The sequence below is a fragment of the Monodon monoceros genome, unplaced genomic scaffold (genome assembly GCF_005190385.1).
Source record: "Monodon monoceros isolate NGI ecotype Baffin Bay Population unplaced genomic scaffold, NGI_Narwhal_1 Super_Scaffold_11, whole genome shotgun sequence".
Lineage (NCBI taxonomy): Eukaryota > Metazoa > Chordata > Mammalia > Artiodactyla > Monodontidae > Monodon > Monodon monoceros.
The window spans coordinates 60,175,320-60,197,783 of NW_021703767.1; the positions used below are offsets into that span (position 1 = coordinate 60,175,320).

General features: G+C 37.5%; 1 protein-coding gene across 8 annotated transcripts in view; it reads right to left on the minus strand.

The window, feature by feature from the left end:
- The window catches only part of CCDC191 (coiled-coil domain containing 191), a 103,605-nt gene that overhangs the window by 63,214 nt on the left and 17,927 nt on the right, over window positions 1–22,464 (minus strand). For all 8 annotated transcript variants that reach the window (XM_029214466.1, XM_029214464.1, XM_029214462.1 and 5 more), the window contains 4 exons: window positions 22,244–22,387; window positions 18,706–18,884; window positions 17,014–17,237; window positions 13,487–13,640 (listed from right to left, as the gene is read on the minus strand). In XM_029214466.1, the coding sequence (XP_029070299.1) occupies window positions 13,487–13,640; window positions 17,014–17,237; window positions 18,706–18,884; window positions 22,244–22,387 (701 nt within the window). The remainder of the gene's footprint in view (window positions 1–13,486; window positions 13,641–17,013; window positions 17,238–18,705; window positions 18,885–22,243; window positions 22,388–22,464) is intronic.

Sequence of the window (22,464 nt, forward strand, 5' to 3'; positions counted from 1 at the left end):
GGGTTCCATGGAAAAGCCTAAACTCTGACAACCACTGCAATGTGAAATGGTAACACTGGCTACAGATAAAAAGCTACTTTTGTTATATACTGGAAGCTGTGATGCTCATTTTACTTCTGGATTTAATTTTTTCCCCTTCATTTTTTAAACTTAAAAAAAACCCTCACTCTATTACAGAAATTTCATAAACATACGCAAAAGGAGAACAGAAGAATAAACCCCTCACTCAGCTTCAAAAATTACCAGCATTATGCTGATTTTGTTTCATTTCTCTTCCACTCACTTTTCTTTCCTGGAGTATTTAAAAATAAATTCCAGACATCAGACATTGTATCATTTCACCCATAAATGCATTGATATGTATTACTAACAAAAGGACATTTTATAAATTCTTCTTAATTCTGCTAAGAAGTTTCAATCAATAATATTGCTGTATTTATCTAATTCTGTTTCACTGCAGAAGTAGCAGAATTTCAGAAAGCAACTGCTTAGTCTCATCATATTAAATTCGTAACCAATAAAATGCTCTGGGATCTTTTAAAGAAGAATGACCACAATACAGCCTATAACCTGACTAGGATAGGGCTCCTTTCCCAACAAAGCCTGAACCAATTTTCATGACCTCATGTCTTTAGGGAAGGCAGGACTACTGCTCATCAGCTTCTCTTTCATCTTTCTTTCCCTTCTAGACCTTCTTCCTCCCTCTACAATCTCCACTCTCTGCCCATTCTCCCCACTCCAAGCATGCCCCACTATGCCAAAAGTACAGCTGACCTCAGAATGTATTAGACAAATGCTGGATTCACCTCTAGGGGTCTCTGACAGTAAGGCGATGATGTGATGTCATTTGTTCCTCACCCATATGGTTCTTAAGATCCGTATAAATATTCACCTGAAATTTCTAGTGTTTAGGGGAAAAGATACTCTACTCTGCATAATTTTAGAGAATGGGCTTCATTTATGCCAAAGGCTCTTTTCTTAACTTTTTAAAAGCAGAATTGAATCAGTACTTTTTCCAGAAGACAAAAAAAAGAAAATCAGATACTTTTGAATTACAACCTCTGGGATCAAAACGGTGTTTTTTTTGTTTTTTTTGTTTTTTTCGGTACGCGGGCCTCTCACTGCTGTGGCCTCCCCCATTGCGGAGCACAGGCTCCGGACGCGCAGGCTCAGCGGCCATGGCTCACGGGCCCAGCCGCTCCGCGGCATGTGGGATCTTCCCGGCCTGGGGCACGAACCCGTGTCCCCTGCATCGGCAGGCGGACTCTCAACCACTGCGCCACCAGGGAAGCCCCAAAACGGTGTTTTGAAAAGCAAAACACTCTTGCAATGTTTTGGTAAACTGGCTCTCACTGTCCCTTCTGTGAGAATGGAAAACCTGGGTTACTCACAGGGTAAGGAAGAGTACAATAACAAACTAAACAACCTCTTTACCAACACCAACAAAATTTTATTTGGAAATTTTCCACAGAGTGGCTGTATGAAGTTATATATAATAATGCATCAAAGCCCTCCTAAAATGCACAGCACACAATGTCCTTGGCAATATGTTTAGAGGGGAGAGTTACATGAATCCCAATATTCTTCGTGTGTGTGCCCAACACTTCTCTTACTCCGCAGTTTTATTTGCAAAGAGGTTTTTCCTTCATTTTCTTCTCCAAACGTAAGACAACACTGCTGAGACGACAGCAGCAACTGCTATGTTTCAGCTCAGGAATGGTTGTGTTTCAGTGCTATGTAGGCAGTCCTGCTAAAACTAAGATTTTTGGGAAGGAATCAGGCTGTATAAATGAGGTTCTTAACTACAGTTTTCAACACCTTGAAAGAAAGAAAAAAAAAAATGCAGGCTTCTCTTCTATGGATTCCCACATTCCCTCAGTTTAGTTCAGGACAGCCTCCTGGAAGGCACTATGCCACAAGCATAACATCAACAATGCCTCCTTAGGGTCATTATTATCTTATCCTCTAACAGAGATAGTAAACAAGCAACTCAAAACCTTCCCCCCCTAGAATTAAGATTTAGTTAGTGTCAACGCATCTTTCTTTGCTTTCAACTTTTACAAGCAGGAAAGAACACAGATTTTTTTATCTGAAGAAAACATAAAATGTATTTCAGAATAGGGTGAGAATTAAGAAGGCCACTTTCCAAACAGTATAAGAATTTCATACTTAATCCCTTGTTGTTTCTGCTAATTAGCACTGACATGTGGATTGCTGAATCTCCCCAAGAGATTTCACTGCAGGATCAAAGAGAAAGTAGGATAGGATGGAAGTAGAAAGTTTCTATATAAAAATAAGTGTTTTTGACAAAATAAAGAGACCTGGCAATGAAATGAGTGGGAAAGAGGCATGAACAGTGCTGCACCTGAACTTGTGTTTTGGTAAGAGAGCCTGCTCTGTTTCTCTCAGAAAGTCTCCTATTAAATAATGTGGCCCACGCATAGCACAGGGAGATCAGCTTGGTGCTTTGTGACCACTTAGAGGGGTGGGAGGGAGGGAGACACAGGAGGGAAGAGATATGGGGACATATGTATAACTGATTCACTTTGTTATAAAGCAGAAACTAACACACTATTGTAAAGCAATTATACTCCAAAAAAGATGTTTAAAAGTAAATAAAAATAAATAAATAAATAAATAAATTTCTGACCCACACACTCAAAAAAATAATGTGGCCCAAATGTGATGTTAAGAAGTTGTTTGGCAGAACAAACCCAGAGTCAAAGCACAAAGAATACAGGACCTAAAAGGGCCTGAACTAGAGCAACCCTTAGAAACAGATTCTTTGAAGTCTTCCTGCGAATTATATAGTTTGCCGTTGGGTTTGTGCCAGTGAACCATTCTGAGGGTGCTGACAGGAGTTTCCTGCTATCTAACCACTCACTGCAAGCCAGGTAGGCATTTTCCCGCTTTTTATTCTGTGGTCATATTTAGGCTGCTGAGTATCCAAGTTTCATCACCCAAGGGCAGCTTCAGCTCCTTCAGAGCCAGGCTAGGAATGTGGACTGGGACCAAGATAATGAGCCCAGGGGGCCTGCTACTCTGGCGGTGTTTACCAGAGGACATCCTGTCTCCAGCCAAGTCTACGTAAAAGCCTGAGGAGTGTGGAAAGTGGATTTCCCCCTGTGTCTCAGTTATACCCACATACACTGGGGAAATCTAAATTAGAGGTTCACTAACAATAATACACACGAATAACATAATCACATGGAAGGGGAAGGGGAAGAAAAGAACCAACCTAAGTAACTCTGGAAAACAATTTTGGCTGAGTAAGGCTGAAAACAAAAATAACTGTACAAATATTACACTGTAGCTAGTAAATTTGTTTCCACAGCAGTATAGGTTACCAATTCTGAAACTACTTTTATAGTATACTAGGACTAAACAAATAAGTAAATATAATTTAGATAATAAGCTCCAGGTATAAGCAAGCAAGGGGGAAAGGCCACACTAAAGCCTATGGTGCTAGATTAGGGTTGAAGTTATCGTTATGAGCTCACAATTATTTTAATATATATACAGATAGATAGAGAAATAAGTGACAATTAAGGAAAGGGGAGGAGAGCACGATCTCTGTGTTGCTTCACTGGAATTGGATGTATCAGTATGAATTAATGGATTTTAATGTGTACACATATAAATAGACACAGAAACGAATATAATGTGTGTGTATGTGTAGTTAGTATATGTACAACTATTTCCCAGCTCTGTCTGCTGAAAGGGCCCAGAAAACATGATACCCCAGTAGCAGTGAGCACAGCTAGTACCCAGATCTTGGTTTCCAAATATTATTCTCCAACAAATGGAACCAGGGTTCCATGTATTGATAGAAGTGGTTGATTCCAGAGCTAGGGCAGGGAAAATATAAGATGAGCCTGGAACATCTTGTGGTGCCAGAGAAATAAAGGATTTTTTCAAAAAAGGATTTTGAAAGGGCAAAAGAGTCAACCTGAAAATTTTCCCAGTGGCCAAGGTTAGAAAAATTTGAGAAACAAAGTAAAAATAATACTAGAATATAATCCTTAGGATAAAGTAAATATCCACAAGTTCATACTGATACAAATAAACAACTGAATAAATGAAATAAATAAATGGGGGAGAAGGGACAGTTTTTCCTTCTAGAAGAATTTAAATGAATACATGGAGACAAGAAGGGAAATACAAAATCATCATTAGACAAATACCACATTAGTTATTGTTACAGGCAAGACCCATCAATGAATGCTAAAATTAACAGGTGAAAGTTTACGGATAAACAGAATATTTGCATAGTTTCACAATATTTCCTCTAAGACATTTATGAATTACAAAGGGAAAAATAGTAACTTTACAGTGGAGAAACCCAGCAGACACAATCTTAAGTGATCAAAGTTAACATCAACAGTAATAAGACTTATTAACATTATGTGGAATTCCCTGGCAGTCCAGTGGTTAGGACTCCGCGCTCTCAATGCCGAGAGCCTGGGTTCAACCACTGATCAGGGAACTAAGATACCACAAGCCGCATGGCATGGCCACCAAAAAACAAAAACGAAAAACAGAGATTGGCTCAAGATGGTGGAATAGAAGGACGTGCTCTCACTCCCTCTTGCGAGAGCACTGGAATCACAACTAACTGCTGAACAATCATCAACAGGAAGAACTGGAACTCAATAAAAAAGATACCTCACATCCAAAGACAAAGAAGAAGCCACAGTGAGATGGTAAGAGGGGCACAATCACAATAAAATCAAATCCCATAACTTCTGGGTGGGTGACTGACAAACTGGAGAACACTTATACCACAGAAATCCACCCACTGGAGTGAAGGTTCTGAGCCCTACGTCAGGCTTCCCAACCTGGGGGTCCGGCAGCGGGAGGAGGAATTCCTAGAGAATCAGACTTTGAAGGCTAGCAGGACTTCGACAGGACTGGGGGAAACAGAGACTCCACTCTTGGAGGGCACACACAAAGTAGTGTGCACATCCAGAACCAGGGGAAAGAGCAGTGATCCCACTGGAGACTGAACCAGACCTACCTACTGGTGTTGGAGGGTCTCCTGCAGAGGTCAGGGGTGGCTGTGGCTCACTGTGAGGACCAGGACACTGGCAATAGAGGTTCTGGGAAGTACTCCTTGGCGTGACCCTCCCAGAGTCCGCCATTAGCCCCACCAAAGAGCCGGGTAGGCTCTGATGTTGGGTCGCCTCAGGCCAAACAACCAACAGGGAGGGAACCCAGCCCCACCCATCAGCACACAAGTGGATTAAAGTTTTTCTGAGCTCTGCCCACCAGAGCAACACCCAGCTCTACCCACCACAAGTCCCTCCCATCAGGAAGCTTGCACAAGCCTCTTAGATAGCCCATCCACCAGAGGGCAGACAGCAGAAGCAAGAAGAACTACAATCCTGCAGGCTGTGGAAAGAAAACCACATTCACAGAAAGACAGACAAGATGAAAAGGCAAAGGGCTATGTACAAGATGAAGGAACAAGATAAACGCCAGAAAAACAACTAAAGTGGAGATAGGCAACCTTCCAGAAAAAGAATTCAGAATAATGATAGTGAAGATGATCCAGGACCTCGGAAAAAGAATGGAGGCAAAGATCGAGAAGATGCAAGAAATGTTTAACAAAGACCTAGAAGAATTAAAGAACAAACAAACAGAGATGAACAATATAATAACTGAAATGAAAAATACACGAGAAGGAATCAATAGCAGAATAACTGAGGCAGAAGAAAGGATAAGTGACCTGGAAGACAGAATGGTGGAATTCACTGCTGCAGAACAGAAGAAAGAAAAAAGAATGAAAAGAAATGAAGACAGTCTAAGGGATCTCTGGGACAAAATTAAATGCAATAACATTCTCATTATAGGGGTCCCAGAAGGAGAAGAGAGACAGAAAGGACCCGAGAAAATATTTGAAGAGATTATAGTCAAAAACTTCCCTAACATGGGAAAGGAAAAAGCCACCCAAGTCCAGGAAGCACAGAGAGTCCCAGGCAGGATAAACCCAAGGAGGGACATGCTGAGACACATAGTAATCAAACTGACAAAAATTAAAGACAAAGAAAAATTATTGAAAGCAACAAGGGAAAAATGACAACATATAAGGGAACTTGAATAAGGTTAACAGCTGATTTCTGAGCAGAAGCTCTACAAGCCAGAAGGGAATGGCATGATACACTTAAAGTAATGAAAGGGAAGAACCTACAACCAAGATTACTCTACCCAGCAATGATCTCATTCAGATTTGATAAAGAATTTTTTTTTTTTTTACAGCAACCAAAATCTAAGAGAATTCAGCACCACCAAACCAGCTCTATAACAAATGCTAAAGGAACTTCTCTAAGTGGGAAGCACAAGAGAAGAAAAGAACCTACAAAAACAAACCCAAAACTGTTAAGAGAATGTTCATAGGAACATACATATTGATCATTACTTTAAAAATGAATGGATTAAATACTCCAACCAAAAGACACAGGCTTGCTGAATGGATACAAAAACAAGACCCATATATATCCTGTCTACAGGAGACCCATTTCAGGCCTAGGGACACATACAGACTAAAAGTGAGGGGACAGAAAAAGATATTCCATGTAAATGGAAATCAAAAGAAAGCTGGAGTAGCAATACTCATATCAGATAAAATAGACTTTAAAATAAAGAATGTTACAAGAGACAAGGAAGGACACTACATAATGATCAAGGGATCAATCCAAGAAGAAGATATAACAATTATAAATATATATGCACCCAACACAGGAGCACCTCAATCCATAAGGCAACTGCTAACAGCTGTAAAAGAGGAAATCAACAGTAACACAATAATAGTGGGGGACTTTAACACCTCATCTACATCAATGGACAGATCATCCAAAATGAAAATAAATAAGGAAACAGAAGCTTTAAATGACACAATAGACCAGAGAGATTTAATTGATATTTATAGGACATTTCATCCAAAAATGGCAGATTACCCTTTCTTCTCAAGTGCGCATGGAACATTCTCCAGGATAGATCACATCTTGGGTCACAAATCAAGCCTCAGTAAATTTAAGAAAATTGAAATCATACCAAGCATCTTTTCAGACAACAACGCTATGAGATTAGAAATCAATTACAGGGAAAAAACCATAAAAAATACAAACACATGGAGGCTAAACAATATGTTACTAAATAACTAAAAGATCACTGAAGAAATCAAAGAGGAAATCAAAAAAAACCTAGAGACATATTACAATGAAAACATGACAATCCAAAGCCTATGGGATGCAGCAAAAGCAGTTCTAAGAGGGAAGTTTATAGCAATACAAGTTTACCTCAAGAAACAAGAAACATCTCAAATAAACACTCTAACCTTACACCTAAAGGAACTAGAGAAAGAAGAACAAACAAAACCCAAAGTTAGTAGAAGGAAGGAAATCATAGAGATCAGAGCAGAAATAAATGAAATAGAAACAAAGAAAACAATAGCAAAGATCAATAAAACTAAAAGCTGCTTCTTTGAGAAGATAAACAGAATTGAGAAACCATTAGCCAGACTCATCAAGAAAAAGAGGGAGAGGAATCAAATCAATAAAATTAGAAATGAAAAAGAAGTTACAACAGACAGTGCAGAAATACAAAGCATCCTAAGGGACAACTACAAGCAACTCTATGCCAATAAAATGGACAACCTGGAAGAAATGGACAAATTCTTAGAAAGGTATAACCCTCCAAGACTGAACCAGGAAGAAATAGAAAATATGAACAGACCAATCACAAGTAATGAAATTGAAACTGTGATTAAAAATCTTCCAACAAACAAAAGCCCAGGACCAGATGGTTTCACAGGTGAATTCTATCAAACATTTAGAGAAGAGCTAACACCCATCCTTCTCAAACTCTTCCAAAAAATTGCAGAGGAAGGAACACTCCCTAACTCATTCTACGAGGCCACCATCACCCTGATACCAAAACCAGACAAAGATACTACAAAAAAAGAAAATTACAGACCAATATCACTGATGAATATAGATGTAAAAATCCTCAACAAAATACTAGCAAACAGAATCCAACAACACATTAAAAGGATCATAAGCCATGATCAAGTGGGATTTATCCTAGGGATGCAAGGATTCTTCAATATACACAAATCAATCAATGTGATACACCACAGTAACAAACTGAAGAATAAAAACCATATGATCATCTCAATAGATGCAGAAAAAGCTTTTGACAAAATTCAACACCCATTTATGATAGAAACTCCAGAAAGTGGGCACAGAGGGGACCTACGTCAACATAATAAAGGCCATATAAGACAAACCTACAGCAAACGTCATTCTCAATGGTGAAAAACTGAAAGCATTTCCTCTAAGATCAGGAACAAGACAAGGATGTCCACTCTCACCACTATTATTCAACATAGTTTTGGAAGTCCTAGCCACGGCAATCAGAGAAGGAAAAGAAATAAAAGGAATACAAATTGGAAAAGAAGATGTAAAACTGTCACTGTTTGCAGATGACATGATACTATACATAGAGAATCCTAAAGATTCTACCAGAAAACTACTAGAGCTAATCAATGAATTTGGTAAAGTTGCAGGATACACAATTAATGCACAGAAATCTCTTACATTCCTATGCACTAATGATGAAAAATCTGAAAGAGAAATTAAGGAAACACTCCCATTTAGCACTGCAACAAAAAGAATAAAATACCTAGGAATAAACCTACCTAGGGAGACAAAAGACCTGTATGCAGAAAACTATAAGACACTGATGAAAGAAATTAAAGATGATACCAACAGATGGAGAGATATACCATGTTCTTGGATTGGAAGAATCAATATTGTGAAGATGACTATACTACCCAAAGCAATCTACAGATTCAATGCAATCCCTATAAAATTACCAATGGCATTTTCTACAGAACTAGAACAAAAAGTCTTAAAATTTGTATGGAGACACAAAAGACCCCGAATAGCCAAGCAGTCTTGAGGGAAAAAAACGGAGCTGGAGGAATCAGACTCCCTGACTTCAGACTATACTACAAAGCTACAGTAATCAAGACAATATGGTACTTGCACAAAAACAGAAATATAGATCAATGCAACAGGATAGAAAGCCCAGAGATAAACCCACACATCTATGGTCAACTAATCTATGACAAAGGAGGCAAGGATATACAATGGAGAAAAGACAGTCTCTTCAATAAGTGGTGCTGGGAAAACTGGACAGCTACATGTAAAAGAATGAAATTAGAACACTCCCTAACACCATACACAAAAATAAACTCAAAGTGGATTAGAGACCTAAATTTAAGGCCAGACACTATAAAACTCTTGGATGAAAACATAGGAAGAACATTCTTTGACATAAATCACAGCAAGATTTTTTTTGATCCACCTCCTAGAGTAATGGAAATAAAAACAAAAATAAACAAAAGGGACCTAATGAAACTTAAAAGCTTTTGCAAAGCAAAGGAAACCATAAACAAGACGAAAAGACAACCCTCAGGGGCTTCCTTGGTGGCGCAGTGGTTGGGAGTCTGCCTGCCAATGCAGGGGACATGGGTTCGAGCCCTGGTCCGGGAAGATCCCATATGCCACGGAGCAACAAAAGCCCGTGAGCCACAACTACTGAGCCCACGTGCCGCAATTACTGAAGCCTGTGCGCCTAGAGTCCGTGCTCTGCAACAAGAGGGGCCACTGCGGTGAGAAGCCCATGCACCGCAACAAAGAGTAGCCCCTGCTCTCTGCAACTAGAGAGAAGCCCACACGCAGCAAGGAAGAACCAACACAGCCAATAAATAAATAAATTTAAAAAAAAAAAGGACAACCCTCAGAATGGGAGAAAATATTTGCAAACGAATCAATAGACAAAGGATTAATCTCCAAAATATATAAACAGTTCATGCAGCTCAATATTAAAGAAAGAAACTACCCAATCCAAAAATGGGCAGAAGACCTAAATAGGCATTTCTCCAAAGAAGACATACAGAATGCCAGGAAGCATATAAAAAGCTTCTCAACATCAGTAATTATTAGAGAAATTCAAATCAAAACTACAATGAGATATCACCTCACACCAGTTAGAATGGGCATCATCAGAAAATCTACAAACAACAAATGCTGGAGAGGGTGTGGAGAAAAGGGAACCCTCTTGCACTGTTGGTGGGAATGTAAATTGATGCAGCCACTATGGAGAAAAGTATGGAGGTTCCTTAAAAACCTAAAAACAGAATTACCATATGACCCAGCAATCCCACTACTGGGCATATACCCAGAAAAAACCATAATTCAAAAAGACACATGCACCCCAACGTTCATTGCAGCACTATTTACAATAGCCAGATCATGGAAGCAACCTAAATGCCCATCGACAGACGAATGGATAAAGAAGATGTGGTACATATATACAATGGAATATTACTCAGCCATAAAAATGAACGAAATTGGGTCATTTGTAGAGACGTGGATGGATCTAGAGACTGTTGTACAGAGTGAAGTAAGCCAAAAAGAGAAAAACAAATATCGTATATTAACACATATATGTGGAACCTAGAAAAATGGTACAGGTGAACCGGTTTGCAGGGCAGAAAGTGAGACACAGATGTAGAGAACAAACGTATGGACACCAAGGGGGAAAACGGCGGGGGGTTGGGGGGTGGTGGTGTGATGAATTGGGAGATTGGGATTGACATATATACACTCATATGTATAAAATGGATAACTAATAAGAACCTGCTGTATAAAAAAATAAATAAAATAAAATTCAAAAATTAAAAAACAAAAAAGAAAAAACAACAAAAGAAACCATTAAGTATACCTGACATTATAGTGTCAGGGCACAGCATCACTTCTTGTAGTATTCTTACCAGTAATGCATAATCTCAATCTAAACAGAAGAGAACATCGGGAAACCCCAAATTGAGAGACATTCTACAAAATACCTGACCAGTACTCTTCAAAACTGTCAAGGTCATAAAAGAAAAGCGAAGATTGAGGAACTATTACAAACTGAAGGAGACTAAGGAGACACGACAAGCAAATGCAGCATGAAATTACAGATCAAGTCCTGAAACAGAAAAAAGACCTTAGAGGAAAAATAGGTGACATTCTAATAAGTCTTGTTAATTGTACTTAATGGTATTTTACCAATGTTAATTTCCTAGTTTTGATAATTAAACTATGGTTATGTAAGATGTTAACATTGAGGAGAGCTGGGTGAAGGGTATTCAGGAACTCCATGTACTATTTTTTGCCATTTTTCTGTATGTCTAAAATTATTTCAAAATAAAGATTCAAAAATATAGGTTCAAATCAAGCAGAATCTGTGGCAAAGTAGAGATAATTTATTCATATTGGCTCATTTTTAAATATACCAGCTGATCCTTTTAAAGCTGAGTAATCTGTTTTGGTAGGCCACTAATTTTGTAAAACTCTTTTTGTGTGTCTGAAATTCATACCTAACACTTCTTTCTAAAACATATATAGTCAGCCCTCTGTATTTGCAAGCTCTACATCTGTGGATTCAACCAACCATGGATAGAAAACATTCGGAAAAAAAAAAATTTCCATGAAGTTCCAAAAAGCAAAACTTGATTTGCCGGGCTGGCAACTATTTACATAGCATTTACATTGTATTTACATCTATTTACATAGCATTTATGCTGTATTAGGTGTTGACCTGGAACAAATAGACTGCTAGGGTTTACTCCAGCAAAGATGGATTTATTTGGAATCAGCAAAGAACTGCAATTTGGGATCTCCATCCTTGGTAATCCATGTGCAAGCTCTTTCAGGGCAAGGGGAGGAGAACTCTTATAGAGGGAAAAGTAAGTTGGGAGGGCTGTAGTAGGCAGAGTCCATGGCTTTTTATTGGCTGAGTTTGTGCCAGGAAATAAGAGTTTTTCTTTTTCCTTTTGGGCTCTGCTATTGTCACAGGGCATGAGAGCTCCCCCTTCTGGTCTTCTGACTCTACTTAATTCAGGTTTCTATTTTTTAATTTTTTACATAGGTGTTATAAGTAATCTAGAGATGATTTAAAGTATACAGGAGTATGTGAATAGGTTATATGCAAATGCTATGCTATTTTATATAAGGGATTTGAGCATCCACAGATTTTGGTATTTGCAGGGGATCCTGGAACCAATCCCCCTTGGATACCAAGGGACAACTGTATTACTTCTTCTTGCACAGTGGACTTCAATAAAAGTAAAAACTTAATCTTATAGGGAACACACATCTTATCCATCTCTCATCGGTTGGGGAACAAACATATCATGGCCCTTTTTCCTTATGTCTTCTCAAGATGGCCCCCTCTGTACTCATTTCCTTTCCTATTTTCTTTCATAAATCTGAACTGTTACTGTAGGAGGACACATTAACTTCATCCGTCTCATGGAGGGGACACAGCATCCAAAAGCCTTTGCCCATCTTTCCCAAAATGTTAGTCCCAACTCTTAATAGTTCCTCCTATCACACTTGCCTCTGCCTATTCCTAAAGCCAAAACTCTGACCAAACTCGTTGTTTTATATTTGAATAATTATGACTTTTTGCCTATCAGTCCAAAATGCTACCATCAAACGTTTCTAGTTTTAAAGAATTGCTTTGACTACTTTACTTTTTCCCTCATATCTTAGTTATCCATATCATATTCACAGGCCTGTTTTTAATTTCTAGGTCCCTTTAAGTCTATCCTACATTTATCAAACTCCCTCAGTCTCTTCCTGACATTCTTTTCTCTTGTTAAATCCATTCATTTATACATTCATTCCATTAACTTTCACTGAATTTCATCAATGCCCAAGGCCTTGGAGTGGATGTTGTAGGAGATATAAAATATACATATTTATCTTTTCTCATCTGACCACCTCATTTACAAATCTTCCAAGTAATTCCTTTCACCTGAAATGTTTATAAACCCCAAATTTATAGTGTTATCAATCCCACTTCACTGAAAAAAATTTCTGCCTAAGTAGCCTGGGGAGGATGCTCATTAGTCAATAAAAAATTGGCCAGTTAATTTTACAAAAAGTGAAACTAAAGAAAGGGATAGAAGAGTAAAATAAAATGCAGACCATGAAAAGTAGAAGCACAAACATGTCATTGTTTAGGATCTGAGCTACCAAAAGGCAAGTAACTTTCTGAATAATTCTTCTGAATAATCCAGAACACAACGGTCTGTAAGACTGTCAAAGTGGAAGCTACGCTTTCAAACTGCCAGAGATCTACATTAGCACTTGCGTGCAATTCTAAAAAGGGTAATTTAGGAAGACATCCCAAATTCATACCCCAATTTCCCAGGATCACATGGAGTATATAAGAATAGCCCTGAATAGAGGATTGAAGCACTCCCCTGTGTACTAAGCCAGCTGGGTAGCACAGAACAAACGGTGTGGGCAACTTCGGTATTTGTAACGAGGCTCAACTGGGCTTAGCGTTACACTGTCCATCTCTGACAGAGCCCTTTGTCATTTATGCTACAGAATGCTGAAGAAAGAGACATTACAATTCCTACCTGGTGATTTTCCTTGAAAGTTTGGATTAATAACTCTTTCAGTTTCTTCTTTCTTTCTTTTGCCATTTTTTCTTCATCCAGAAGAGTATGAACACTTTGAAACATGCCTTTCTCTGGATTTTTTGGAGAATTTTCTTCTTGCTTTTTCTTCTCTCTATTAATAACAATTAAAAAACACAAGTATGAATAATAGACTTAACAGTGAGTAATTAGAACATACCATAGTGGAATGAACACTGAATTTTCCATCAGAAGATAGAGATTTTTAGATCTGGCCCTAAAACTACAAAGTAGGGTGATTTTTTTTGAGATTTAGTTTATTCCTTTATAAAATACAGTTAAATGAAATAAAATTATAATGTACTGAAAAGGAGAAAGCCTTATATATATTTTAGTAAGGTTTTGTGGTTTTTTTTGCGGTACGCGGGCCTCTCACTGTTGTGGCCTCTCCCATTGCGGAGCACAGGCTCCAGACGCGCAGGCCCAGCGGCCATGGCTCACGGACCCAGCCGCTCCACGGCATGTGGGATCCTCCCAGGCCGGGGCACAAACCCGTGTCCCCTGCATCGGCAGGCGGACTCTCAACCACTGCGCCACCAGGGAAGCCCCTAGTAAAGTATTTTTATTGAGTTTAAAATTGAGTGATACCTTGATCAAAATTTGAGAGATAACAACTATCAGGTATTCTCTAATACAGACATAAGTTCTCTCTCTTTTTACAAGGGGAGACAAAACAGGACCCTCAGGTGAGAAAGGAATGACATTTTTCCCACAAGGTTTTTACAAGGTTTCTCGGAAGAAAAATAATAAAAGAATCAGGTGTTACTGAATAAGGAGAAAATGAAATTTATATTAATTCTAAAATAGCTGGAAAGAGAAGAAATAGAACTTAGTAACAATAAGGAAAAGGACTTCAGGCAAGTTAACAAGAATCTCTTCGTAACTTTGTTGCTCATATTTCTGCTTATCTCTTTCTCACTCACCTACCTTTTCTTTCTCATCCAGTCATCCCTCTTACACTCAGCAATCCAAGCCAGCTCATAGCCATTGCCTTCTTATTGGAGTGTATTAAACTACACAGGTGTGTGTAAGTGTATAAGGTATATATTTTATCAATGATATAGTAAAGATAGCATCTAGTCAGGAATCTAGATTCATGGGTTCTGGCCACATATCAGCTGTGAAAACGCAGGCAAGTCACCAGTCTTTCTGAATTTCACTTTGTAGCTGTGGAAACTCAAATTGAGAGAGGGATGACAGAATAATCTATAGACATTCATTCATTAATTATCATATATCATACAGGGGGCACACAATCTTATTACTGGTGATATGAACCATCATTTGGTTAAGGTAGTTTCTCCAGTGTAAAGCTGCTATTTTTCCCTTTGTAATCAATAAATCTCTTAGAGAAGATACTTTGAAACTATGCAATGAAGCAGATTTAGGAAACCTTACAAATAAATTTAAAAAGCCCTACCAACAATAAAATTTTATTGACTCTTTCCAAACTTACTAATGCCATAACAATGTTATATTAGGTAGTTACAGACAGATCATAGTGGGCATTTAAAGAAATACAGTTCTAATACCATGGATGTAGTCTTTAAAAAAAATCAAAATACGTATCTGTTATGAAAGCAATGTTTGCTCATTGTGCAAAATTGGAGGTGTATAAAAGCCATCCATATTTCTACCCAGAAGAAAACCCTGATAACATGTCGATGCTGTTTCATTGTACAACTAGTATTTATTAATTTCTCCAATATTTATTAGTGTCTGTTATTATAAATAATATTATTTTCATTATATTTGTGTACAAATCTTTGGATTTCTGATCACTTTCTACACTTGATCTTAGCAAAAAGGCCTAGAAGTGATTCTGATCACTTTCTTAGGGTAGTTTTCCTAGGACTGGAATTCCCCGGTCAAGTGATAACATTTTTATGGCTCTTATTGTTTATTGCCAAATTGCTTTCTGGAACATTTAAACCAATCTGTCCACCTAGAAGTACTGCATATTACCTGTCTCACTGTATCTGTGGATAAGCTTTTTTTTTTTTTGCCCACTTTTATTTATTATTATTTTTTAAACATCTTTATTGGAGTATAATTGCTTTACAATGGTGTGTTAGTTTCTGCTTTATAACAAAGTGAATCAGCTATACATATACATATATCCCCATGTGGATAAGCTTTTAACTTTTAAAAGAAATGACTGGTTAGTGAATGTCTGTTGAGTGCCTACTGTGAGCAGAACTTCCTGCTACCATCAAATATTACTTGTTTTCACAATTTATTTTAGGTCAGCCTAGATTCTTCAGGGCTTGAGAACAGTCTGAAGAGCAAGGCTGACATTAGCAAGAACTCACTAAAAAACTGGAGATTGCTTTCTGAAAGGAAAGGCCTCTGGAGGAGGCTTCAGCCTGCCACTTGGAAGAATGAGATGCATGTCCACTGCCGAGCTGTTTTAAACTGGGTAGGATGAGAGCAGTCAAGAACACAGGGGGAAAAGCTGTGTAGGCTGATGGGGGTGGAAGGCGGTGGCAGGCTAATAGGCCTTTCTGGCCCTTCAGTTTGAGTATTCAAGCATTTCAGGCACATTGTCCTAAGGCTTTTGCAGTTTATGCACCAGTGCTGTTTCTCAGAATAAATACATTAGTTATTTCATTTATGAAGCTCATTTTCTGCATGAGGATACACAATAGTACTACATCCTGTGAGGACTATTTTGATTTCCCTCTTATGTCAGATATTCTTTTTCTTTATCAGTGGCAGTAAGGCAATGGTGACTCTCTGTATGATTATCAGAAGATAAGACACTGAGGCAAATCACAATAGAATGAGGCATAATTAGCAAACGTGCATAAGGAAACGTGTTCAACCTTACAAATGTTCAGGTACACAAAGAGATGCACACTAACCAATAAAATACCTATTAAAAGTGCAAAAATATTGAAAATGATGATCTCCCCCAATGCTGAGTGGGGCTCACTGTCAGCAATTGTGTAAATATGCACAACTCGTCTGGAAAGGAATTTGGCAATGTTTCAAAAGTCATAAAAAACGTACATAATTTACCTCAGTAATTATACTCCTATGAACATAATTCAAAAGAATGAAAAAGCTCTATGCTTAAGGATGCTCACTGCACTATTGGTGAAAAATCTGAAATTAGCTGAAATTCTTAGCAGTATAGGGAGTGGAGGTCATTACATAAATTATGGTATAGGAACTCAATGGAGTAATATACAGACCTTAGGACTCCAGGCGATGTGGTTATTACAACAAGCAGAATAACAAATTAAATGTACTTTATGGTTGCAGTTAAGTTCATAAAGGGACCAAGACCAGGAGGAAACATGGAAAAATGAAAATAGCTAACTTGTTAAGATGGTGGACTAGTGGGTGATTTCTCTTTTGTGTTTTATTATTGCATTGTCTGTGCATTTTAAGGACCTTTAAAGTACTTCCAAAATGACTGCTTAAACAAAAACACTTCACGCTGCTCATCATGGCTGGCTTACATTTTCCACGCTTCTTCCACAGTGCGTCTCCTCTCAATTATCTCCCTCCGCAGCTTTACCATCTCCCTTTGAATCTCCTCCTCCTCTTTCTTGGCCTCTAGAGCCTTCCGTTTTTTCTCTTCTTGCACCAGATACCGAGCCTCTAAGAAGACTGATTTTTTCAGGGTCTTTTCAATTCTCTGGCGCTCCAGTTCTTTCTCACGTCTTAAGCGATTTTCTTTTACCTTAAAGAGAATACAACAAGGGTGAAATGCAGCCTTTCAAGTAGAAAGGGATATGCAAAGCCTTAGAACACATTTTGAAGTTCAGAATACAACTACTTTGAAACATTTTGGCCCAGAACCCCACTGTTTACCAGAAAAATAGGGGAAATTCATTTGTTTACTGGGTAATGGCCTATACAAAATTTTAAATGAAGTCAGGCGAGATGACTCCAAACAATTTGGGAATGATCGGCACTACAGAAAAGCTGAAAATCCAATGGGTTGGATGCCAAATTCTGGATTCTTATTTAGTAATGATTTTCAATCCATAAGATTTTCCAAGGTGTACATTACTGTTATTTATTTAAGCTCTGTCTGTATGTTAATTATAATTTAAGAAAGAATAAGGATATTTTGGAGAGGCTACTTTGTGAAGGCTAGAACAATGATTTACTGCCTTAAAGGAGCATCATGACCTTTTATTCAATTCTATCTTTATTTGAATTTATCAATGATTCTGGATATTTGGAAATCAAAACCACAAACTTCACAGATATTTCTGAATAAGCACAATCATTTTTTTCAAACTCAATTCTTTAGACTAGCTATGAATTAAGGAGTGGTCCTTTCCTTCCTGCTTCATTTAACTTTACCCTTATCTTACTCTTCAGTTATGATAAGACTTCTAGATAATTGCTACCTCTTACCGAACATTTTCTCTTCCCTTTTATCATAAATCCAAACCAGGATCATGCATCTACTCCAGTTTCTCTCACACCCTTAGTGCTGCTTTGGCATACATTATGGTTTAAAGTAATCAGAAATTCAGTGTTATAAAAAGATAGCATACACACATATAGACATTAATACTACCCTGGTCTTGGCTCTGGACATGTGGAAAAGACTTGGTCTTTCAGACTTCCTTAAGTTCCTCTACAAAGTGTTGAGATGAATCTTTTTCCTATAACCTACTATTCCCTTTGGAGAAAAGAAAGTTCCCATACGCCTTTCTAATTCAAAACAGCTGAACTAGATTTAATTCAGCTCTGTTCTCCCTTTCAAATTATAATCACAAAATAAGTGAATTTTCCCACTGTCTAGAAAAGAATTATCATTATAACATTCACCAGAATATTCATGACATTAATATCTTGATCTCACAATACAAAAACCAAATTCAAGCAAAACCCAATCTACATATTTATAATAGGAAGTATCACATCCAAACTAATAAAGTTTAGCTCACCACTCTCATGGTCAAAATCAATTATTCCTCTTTTTGGTTTTATTAAATAAATTGTTTCCTATCTTCAGCTTATGAGCATTATTTTTCTTCTGAAGTTCTTATATTTTATTTTTATTCTTTCTAACCAAACCACAGATGGCACCCTTTTTCACAATAAAGCCTAAGTCTTTATTTAAGCTTATTAAATGTGTTACACAAAAATTGCTTCCTGTTATCCATTTTAATTTTGCTTTTCCCTCCCACCTGCTTATGTCTCATCTCCATGGTAAGATGAGGATCCTTCTGCCACATCTTGTCTTGGTTTTCATTCATTCCAAGATCTTCCAATATCCCAGAATCTACCACGTCTTTATGGAACAGATGGTCTATGAATTTTTGAAAGGTGGTACTTTCGTCTTCTTCCTCCAAATAACCACATAAATCTGGAGGAAACATAACAACAACAAAGAAGGAAAAAATTTTTAATTTTTTTAAAATTTAATTTTAGTACAATTTCCATATTTATGTAAATAATCCTGGTACAATAAAAATACAAAGCTGTGAGTGTTCGATAAATAGTAACTGATAATGCCAACTGGATGAATACAGCCCTCAGCAATTACCTTCAACTAAGAGGAAAAAACCTCCACTCATGAGGAATTGCCCTCACCCAAGTCACTAACTCCCTCACTGCCAAATTTAAAAGCTATTAATTTTACATTTATGTTACAAGGATCTAAACATCCTTGAGGACTCCATTGCCCTTTTTAAAAAAGGTTTTACCGTGGTATAATTGACATATAATAAACTTGTAAATATTTAAAGTCTGCAATAAGCTTTGACATATATAGATACCATTAAACATCATTACAATCAAGATAATGAATGTGTCTGTCAGCTGCAAAAGGGTCCTCACGCAGATTTGCAATCTCTTCCTCTCACTCCTCCCCATGCTCTTTGCCCTATCCCAGGCAACCCCAGACCCGCTTTCTGCCAATAGATTAGTTTAAATTTTCCAGAATTTGGTATCAATTAAATCATATACTATGTACTCTTTCTGGTCGTCCTTCTTTTACTCAGCATAATTATTTTGAGATTCATTCATGTTGTTGTATCAATAGTTTATCCCTTTTTATTGCTGAGTAGTATTCCACTGTATGGGCATACCACAATTTGTTCATTCATTCATCTGGGGATAAACATTTGGGTTGCTTCCAGATTTTGGCTATTACAAATAAAGTTGTTATGAACATTTGTGTACAAGTCTTTGTATGAACATTTGCTTTCTTTTTCTCTTGGGAAAATGCCTAGGACTGGAATGGTTGGATCACATAACTACGTGTTTAAATTTTTAAGAAACTGTCAAGCTGTTTTCCAAAGTGGTTATATAATTTCACATTCTCACCAGCAATGTAGGAGGGTTCCAGTTCCTCCATATCCTTACCAAAACTTGGTATGATCAGTCTTTTAATTTAAGCCATTATAATAGGTGCATAGTGGTTATTCATGGTAGTTTTAATTTGCTTTTTCCTAATGACTAGCAATACTGAATATCGTTCTTGATGATGTTCTATTTAGTTCCATACATTATTGAAAATGGGGTACTGAAGTCTCCAACTGTTATTGCTGAATTATCTATTTCTCCCTTCAATTTTGTCAGTTTATGCTTCACATATTTTGGGGCTCTTTTGTTAGGTGCATATATGTTTACACTTGTTATGTTTTCTTGATGGATTGACCCTTTTATTATTATAGAATGCCCTTCTTTGTCTTGAGTAACAATTTTTTATCTTAGAGCCTATTTTTTCTGAGACTAGTAAGCTGCTCTCACTCTCTTTTGGTTACTGTTTGCATAGTGCATCTTTTTCCATCCTTTTATTTTCAAGCTGTTTGTGTCTTTGACTCTAGACTGTGTCTCCTGGGACAGCATATAGTTAGGTCATATTTTTAAGTTCATTCTGCCAGTCTCCATCTTTTGATTGGAATGTTTAATCCATTTACATGTAATGTAATTCTTGATAAGGCAGGATTTACGCTTGTCATTTTGGTATTTGTTTTCTACATGTCTCATGTAAATGCCCCTTTCAGGATGAAAAATTTACCTTTTATTACTAGTTTGCTGAGAGTTTTAATCAGGAATTAATTTTGTCAAGTATTTTTCCTGCACCTATTGAGATAATCATATGTTAGTTAATAATTTTTTAAAAATAAATGTATTTATTTTTGGCTGTGTTGGGTCTTCATTGCTACACGTGGGCTTTCTCTAGTTGCGGTGAGTAGGGGCTACTCTTTGCTGTAGTGGCTTCTCTTGTTGCAGAGCATGGGCTCTAGGAGTGCGGTCCTCAGTAGCTGTGGCATGCAGGCTCAGCAGTTGCGGCGCACGAGCTTAGTTGCTCCACGGCATGTGGGATCTTCCTGGACCAGGGCTTGAACCCATGTCCCCTGCATCGGCAGGGGGATTCTTAACCACTGTGCCACCAGGGAAGTCCGTTAGTTAATAATTTGGATAAGCATCCTTTTTTAATGGCTAGGTAATATTTTTGTTCAATGTTTTGATCCCCCAAAAAAGTAATACTACAAGCATAAGATGAGTGAGGCCTGATAAGATACTAGAAGGTAATAACAAATCTAAGAGATATAACTAGATATATTAGCACCATATGAAAGTAGCAGTTTCATTATATTTCAGACATGCTTTAGAATAAATATTATGTACTGAAATGCCTCACTTTAATAATGATATCATTAAACTAGAAAACATCCAGAAGGTGGCAATCAGTATATCTAGAAACAATTTGATATAAAGAACTGTTGAGAGTACTGGTGCTATTTAATCTAGGAAGACTGATGTATATGAAAGACCAGATATGATTACAACTCCCACAAGAAAAGAAAAGACTTTTCTTGAGAGAGAGAACATGATATTATTTTCTGTTGCACAAACGGGTAAAAGGTACTGAGGACAAAATCCTAATTCTCCTAACTAAGAGAGAATTTATGAATATTAGAGCCTCACAACAGCTGAATGGGCTCCTCCCAGAGTGCAGGCTCCTTATCCTGGGAGGTGTTCAGGCAGAGATTGTATTACCCCATATTAGGGATACTACAGAAGAATCTCTGTCTAAGGGGGTGAAGAGGGTAGATCGGATTAGGTGATCTTGAGGAGTCCCCTAACTTTAAGGGCTCATGACTTTGTGATTTGCGAGCTGGGGATTTTGTAGTGTCCTAAACAAGGGAAATGCTGCAAGATGAGTTCATCAGGGGTGTCTGAGCCATGCATGGCAAGATGCCACCACCATCACTATGCCTATCCTTACGCTTAGGGAAAAAAATCTTAGACTCTTTGGGTACAACTGAGGAATCCTCACAAGTTAGCTATTTAACTTGTCTGACACTAACTCTGTGTACAAGTAATAACCTCCCTTATAAAGACATATGAAGCATTTTGTAAACACAAAATGAGATATCAATGTTTAAATATAGTAAAACATTTAAAAGCCATCAAAGTAAATGGTCATCCAACAATATATGGAAAGAGGCACTCTTAAACAGCATTAATTGCCATTATAATCATAAGAAGAATTACAAATAATAGAATATTTTAATTTAAAAAAACCCACGAATTTACTGAGGATATAGATAAGTAATTTAAATTGAATCAAGAAAAATAAAAGCCAATTAAAAAATAAGCAAAGCACAGAAAACTCAAATAACATATCATTTATTATTCAAAACAATTAAAAAGACTTCTTGGACACATTCAGTGGATGATAAAGCTTAGCACAATTAAATAAGTTCTTACCATCGAACTTGTCATATTTCAAATGCCCGTTGGCTTCTGGCACAGGAGGGATACGTGACACAGTGTCTTCAGTATCACTGTCCCCATCACTTGCTAGTTCTTGCTTAAGTTTGGTATCTAACCAGTCATTGACCAATTCCTGAGCTGTCAATAAAACAAAAACATCTTTTTACTTCTGAGACTTTCTTCATTTGCTGTTTTCATTCATTCAATAAACGTTA